This window comes from Jatropha curcas, chromosome 7 (assembly GCF_041381405.1).
Source record: "Jatropha curcas cultivar XTBG-Jc1 chromosome 7, XTBG_Jcur_1.0, whole genome shotgun sequence".
Taxonomy (NCBI): Eukaryota; Viridiplantae; Streptophyta; class Magnoliopsida; order Malpighiales; family Euphorbiaceae; genus Jatropha; species Jatropha curcas.
Genome location: NC_143157.1, coordinates 23,694,473 through 23,700,985, shown reverse-complemented (window position 1 = coordinate 23,700,985; position 6,513 = coordinate 23,694,473). Strand labels below are relative to the sequence as shown.

Genomic DNA, 6,513 nt, shown 5'->3' with positions numbered 1-6,513 from the left:
TTTTCAAATATATTTACGGATCCGGTACTGCTATCTGACTGGATGGACCTGCTGAAACCTTCGGCTTTGATACCAGTTGTTGGGCATCAGGTCTGATACCAGTTGTTGGGCATAAGCTCTGATACCAGTTGTTAGGAATCAGCTCTGATACCAGTTGTTGGGCATCAGCTCTGATACCAGTTGTTGGGCATCAGCTCTGATACCACTCGTTGAGCCCTTTCAATCAATTAAGAGAAAATTAACGCAGCGAAAAAATAGAAATGGGACATACAGAAATTTACGTGGTTCAGCCTCAACTGTTTAGAGCTACGTCCACGAGACAACTCCGAATCATTCTTCCACTATTACAAAATAGTAGGTATACAAAAAGAGTAATACAAAAATAGTGGCACTCAAAGTGTTTCCCAAAAACACCCCATAATAATTTCCTCACTATTTTTCTCTCCCCTAGTTTTAAGAAACCCTTCCTAAAACTAAATACACTTTCTCTACATGTTTTTTTTCTTCGTTTTCTACTGTGTGTTTTGTGAGGTAAATCCTCTCCTATTTATAGGAGAGAAAGATGAGAGAGCCGTGTATAACTCATTCACGGCTCTCCATCTTTGTCAAAGTTGCATGCCAACTTTCACCTATTTTCAAATAACACGTGTTTCCTTTTTTTTTTTTTTCAAACTGTGTGTGTGTCCCACTTGAGTGGGCACCGCACAACAGGTAATATGTTTGTTTATTCTTAATTATTTGATTGCAATGTTTAGGGTTTAAGCCGAATTTTTCACTAACTAGAATTTTTGAGTATTTGGGTATACTTGAAAATTGCTGTTGTAGAACTTGGTATTGAAGCAGAACCTTCATATTCAGATAAAACTAAAACTGAACTTGGTGTTCTTGAAATCATTTTTTTTTTTCTAGGTATAATTGATTTCTATGTTTTCGGAGCTTTGATAGTCTGTGAAAGGAGAAAAAGAAAGAGAAGGTAAATAAGAAGAAGTTATTGGTGTGTTTATGTGTTTTGCAGAAAAAAGGGAATGGAAGGAGAATTACTGTAAGGCCAGCGATGGTGATGCCGATATAGTCATTGATCTTGAAGATCCATTTTCTGGTGAGAGAAAAATTTAAAGTTGGCCTTGTTGATACATCTGAGAACCATGAGAGTCTTAGATCGGAGTCCGATAGCGGCAGATCCTTGCTTCACTGCTTCCATCACATAGTGTACCTCGAACAACCGACCAGTCAGACTCCACGTGGATGTGGTTACGTCTGTGTCATACTCTACTCCTAAACGTTTTTTACTCTTTGTTCCTCTCTTTTGATACTTACGCTGCCGTTTTATAAAAACTAACACACTCACTACTATTAGCAAGGAAAAAATTAGAAAGTTTTGTTTTAAACCTCAGGCTATTTTTGACTTTTTACTCTCATCTAACGAAAAGTATTTTATTTTGAACGAGATTGAACCAAATCTCAAAGGCTATTTATCTAATATACAAAAAACGATGATGACTTAAATAATTTTATAAAATCTTAAGGCGGAATAATTATTTTCTCAAATGTAACTATTTTGATATAATTTATTTTAATTTACTATATATATATATATATATATATATATATATATATAATTAGCGTAGTTCAGTAAAAGAAGAGGAGAGAGAAAATTGATTTTATTGATGACATGTAAAATTTGTAATCCACGTGACAATTTAGTTGCTGGAAACTCAATCTAATGGGTAAGAGATTTACTTTATAAAAATATTATTTTTTTAATGGAGACTTTGTATTAAAGTGTGGGTTTGATCTTAAATATTAAAATAATATTATTTTCGTTATTTATTTACTACTATACTTCTTTATTGTCTTCGTTGTTGCGGTCGCCGTTGCTATTGTCGTCACTATTACTGTTGCCGTTGCTGTTGTCGTCAACCTTGCTGTTGTTGGTGTCATTGTCACTGTTGTTTCGCTGTCGTCGGTTGCCATCCCCATAGTTGTCATCGCCGTTCATCTTCATCCCAATAGAAGCTATATAAGGATAATTTAGAGATTACTGATTTTATTTTTGACTAATATTCACATTCTCTTATTTTTTTTATATTTTGTTAATGTAAAAATCTAATTTCTGATATTTATTAAGTTACCTTTTTTTTATTCACTTGGAGACCCAATGGGCGATACTATGCGATATATAACAAGGGTAGCCCTCACTAATTGAAACCTCTCACTTTTCACATAGGTGATCAACTAAATCACACATAATTGACTATACAAATATTAATTTAGAAATTTAAATGAGCACATGAAATTTAGAAACTATAAAATATTTTGTCCGTTTACAAATACTTGTCACATTTGTAAATTTAATAAATAATAAATTATTTTTTATATTTTTGCCTTTTATATATATAACCAACAGTAATAGGATATAATTCAAGAATCAACAGTAATAGGATATAATTCAAGAATAATGGATGACAATAAGTCATTTTTATTTGGTTAGTAAAATACAACAAGTAAAGACAATTGAGTCATTTATTAAATTTTGTACACCTAAGTAGATATTATAGAAAATTATATAAAACATTAAGGTAGCATTCAATCTTCTTACTTATTAACTGTTTTTTCTTTTTGTTGAAAAAACAATTCTTTTATTATAATTTATTGTCGCGAACTTTATGATTTTATTTTTATGACTCCTTAAAATTTTTGAGAGATTTACCGTGTTCTCAAGTTGTAATCTTTGTCATTAATAAGCACCTTTAAGGACATAATGAGTCTACAAAAATTATTACTCCATTGGAAATTATATCCGTCAACCCTAAGGTGTAAAGTTATTCTCAAAACTTACAATTTTGATAAAATAATAGATATCTATTAAAAATTTAGAGTGTTACGAGAATAAATGCCTAAAATTCAGTTGTTTTAAGCCATCTATTTATATCTACATAAATATATAAAAACAGAACTTTCAAAACTGATATGACACAAAACTAGAGCTTTGAAGTGTTGATTTGCATTTTTTTCTTTTTGCATTGTTAATTTATTGTTTTATTATATAACTATTAATTATTATCATATATTAATACAAAGTGGGAATTTATATTTGTAATGTGCTCTGTTTGTATTCTTGATAATCAATTGCCTTAAATTTTAATGAATAGTTCATAAATAGGGCAGACAAAAGTAGTATAACATAAAAATTGGCTATAAAAATAAATAATTCCTCCATTTCCTCTCTCTCTTTCCTCTTTTGGGAGAGGAAGCCACGGAAACCAATAACAACAGGATAGAGGGAAAAATAATAGAAGTTTTTATCACAATCTATGATCGAAGTTCTCCAACACGCCACAATATTTATAGTTGCACCAAAGTTGGTGATCTTCTTGGTTTACAAAAGCTACCCAAGTAATACTTATCTTTTAATGAAAGAAATCGAGATTTAAGTAAATCAATCTTAATAGTAATACGAAATCCATAAAATTATATCAATAATAAGTAATGACAAACCAAATCTAACACGATATCTTAACAATATATCAATAATTATTTTGTGCTACTTAAGGAAAATCCATTTGCTACTCTATTTGGGTAGATTTTGCAATCCCAACCTGTTAATATTTGCTTATTATACGCGGATAAAACTTGTTTTTAAAAAAAATCCACATGTTCTCTCTTTTGCTCAAACTATATAAATATATAATTATACAATCAAAATATTAGACGCATTAAATTTATTATTGAAATAGCTAGCATCGAATAAAATGTTAATTAACTCATGGTATACTATGTCATCTATAAGTCTGCCCACGATAGCAGAAGCTCGAATAATCTTAGGATCATTATATACCCATTCAAAGGCATATTTATTAGGTATTTTGCTCATTCCAAAGAAGGCAAGTTGCTGCAAGCATTGGATAGCAAGAAAATGATAGTGAAATGTTCATATATTCCTCCATGCTTGGAACATAGCCGTTCTTGTACCACTTTGCTTGAGTTAAGTAGGCTTGGAAACTATTTTCAACTAGGAATACATGCACAGAAAATTGAGGTACTAGGTTGAATTGCAAAGGCAAGAAAATCAACTTTGAAAAGTTACTTACTGCTTCCTTTAAATAATGCATGCATATAATCTCCCTTCTCTAATAACAATTTCTTTAATTAATTTCATTGTAGTACATCTATTATTGTACAAAAAATGATTTTCATATGCTGGGAGTGTCTTAATTTGCTTTAATATCACACCTGAAAATTAAATAATCTCATCGAGTTACGGTATATTTGGAATTGTTATTGCTGATAACTGAAGTAAACTCCCATCATCCAAAGTAGCACTCCACCACTCTCTCTTGCATAAGGCAACTTTGTTGGCACTCCACCACTCACTTAGCAATCTCCTCAGTTCTTTTCTTAGTCCTTCAAATTTTCCTTTTAATGATTGATTATGAGTATTACCATATACTAATTTAGTGGACAGAATCATAGAGGATAAGGTGGGCCTATAACTCTCAGAGAATGTTCTTCGAAAAGAATATACAAACAAAAGTCTTCATACTATTATCTATTCATAGATGATTTCTCTCTCAAAATATTTTACAATCTGACAGAACACTTTGACACTAATACACACATACGACACATGTAGTGTTAGTCCTCACTTTATTTTTTTTGTTAAACCATCGGTATCCGGACCCATTATGAGGGAGCGCCTAATCCGGCTTAGTCACCGTTAACACTCTTTGCACTTCGTTCCTCCCCGCAGGTGCGTTTAGTGGGGATCGAACCAAAGAACTCTTTCCATATTTTCAGCCTGTACTGTAAATTGAGCTGCAACCCGTAAGTTAGTCTTCACTTCATTACTCTCTTCGTTTAATACATTTCAATTTATGTTTCCAACAGTGAGGTGCTGCACGGAATGGGAATCAAGTGTAGTTCATTTTTTCTCCTAGCTGTAGCTCCAAAAGTTTCAGACATGTCCAACTGATGAGCTTCCAGTCCATTGGGCAGTTTCCAATGAAAATGGTATAACAGATTTGCAAGTACAAGCTCAACAACAGCCATACTATATGTCACACCAGGACACATCCTTCTTCCAGCACCGAATGGAATAAATTCAAAGTCATTCCCTTTAAAATCAATAAAATTGTTCTGAAATCTCTCTGGATAAAATTTCTCAGCTTCATTCCAGTGACGACTGTCCCTTCCAATTGCCCACGCATTAATAATGACTTTGGTGTTGATTGGTACTTCATACCCATCGATCTCCACTGCCTCTAGGCATTCTCTTGGAGCAAGTAAAGGAGCTGGAGGATGTAATCTCAAAGTTTCTTTAATAACTAATTTTAGGTACTTCAATTCATCAAATCTTGTTTCATCTATATTTTCTTTTTGATTAAAAACCTGCCTTATCTCTTCTTGCGCTTTTTTCATCACTCTTGAATCTTTTACCATTTCTGACATTGCCCATTCAATTACTGTAGCAGACGTTTCGGTTCCAGCCAGGAACATGTCCTAAACAATAATAATAATTAGACTTTAGAATATATAAATATAATCACTCAAGCATAAAATCTCATATCTGTAATAAATAAAAAATGGCCATATAGTAATTGCACTCACCAACATGACTGCTTTTATATTTTCTATCGTCAGGGGGAATTCAAGGCTATCACCACACTGAAGATTCAAAAGAACATCAACAAGATCATCTTCTTTGCCTTGAGAATTGCTTCTACCCAATCTCTTATTTTCTCTATGTTCATTAATTATGTTTTCAAGCATTATATCCGCTTCTTGATGCAACTTCTCCATTTTACTCCTCATCCCAGTAATTCCATGAAGAAATTTAACAGAAGGGAAAATATCAGCAACACTAAAACCTTCCAACACCAGCACAATTTTCTGCACAAGTGGCAAGAAAGCTTCGTGGCGTTCCGAAACCTTACCAAATGCAGACCTTAAAGTAATGGCATTGGATAAAGATAACACCATCTTACTAATATTAACTTCCGATAAACTGGAAATTGATCTAATAAAATTTGATGTCTCCTCTTCTCGGATTGCTCTAAATGATCTTACGCGTTTTGTGCTTAATAGCTCAAGCGTACAAATCTTACGCATCTGTCTCCAACTATCGCCGTAAGGGGCTAAAGCGATGTCTTTGAAGTTATAAAAGATAATCTCCGCTGCAAGGAGAAAAGGCCGTTGGGAGAAAATGATGTCGTGAGTTTTCATTACTTGTTTGGCAGCTTCGGGCGAAGAAATGACAATATTGGAAATTTGGCCGAGCTTGAGATGCATTACAGGGCCGTATTGGTTTGATAAATGTCTTAAACGGTGATGAGGGAGAGAGCCGAGGAGCTGATGCATGTTTCCTATTATTGGTAGCTTCCATGGCTCTGGGGCTAATTTTTTGGAGGTTTTGGGTTTTCTTTGTAGAATAAAGATAAATAAGAGGAAAGTGAACAAGGCCGAGAAAATAGAGAATTGTTGCAGGTACTCCATTGCAGAGAGACTGTGTTTTCA

The 6,513-nt window shown here is 33.2% G+C and overlaps 1 protein-coding gene across 1 annotated transcript; it reads right to left on the bottom strand.

Moving 5' to 3' along the window:
• Positions 1-4,522: 4,522 nt before the first annotated feature.
• On the bottom strand, positions 4,523-6,513 carry LOC105633239 (premnaspirodiene oxygenase). The gene is made up of 2 exons (XM_089723670.1): positions 5,608-6,513; positions 4,523-5,499 (listed from the first exon to the last, which is right to left on the bottom strand). The coding sequence occupies exons 1-2, from the start codon at positions 6,490-6,492 to the stop codon at positions 4,873-4,875; spliced, it is 1,512 nt and encodes a 503-aa protein (XP_089579796.1). The 5' UTR covers positions 6,493-6,513; the 3' UTR covers positions 4,523-4,872.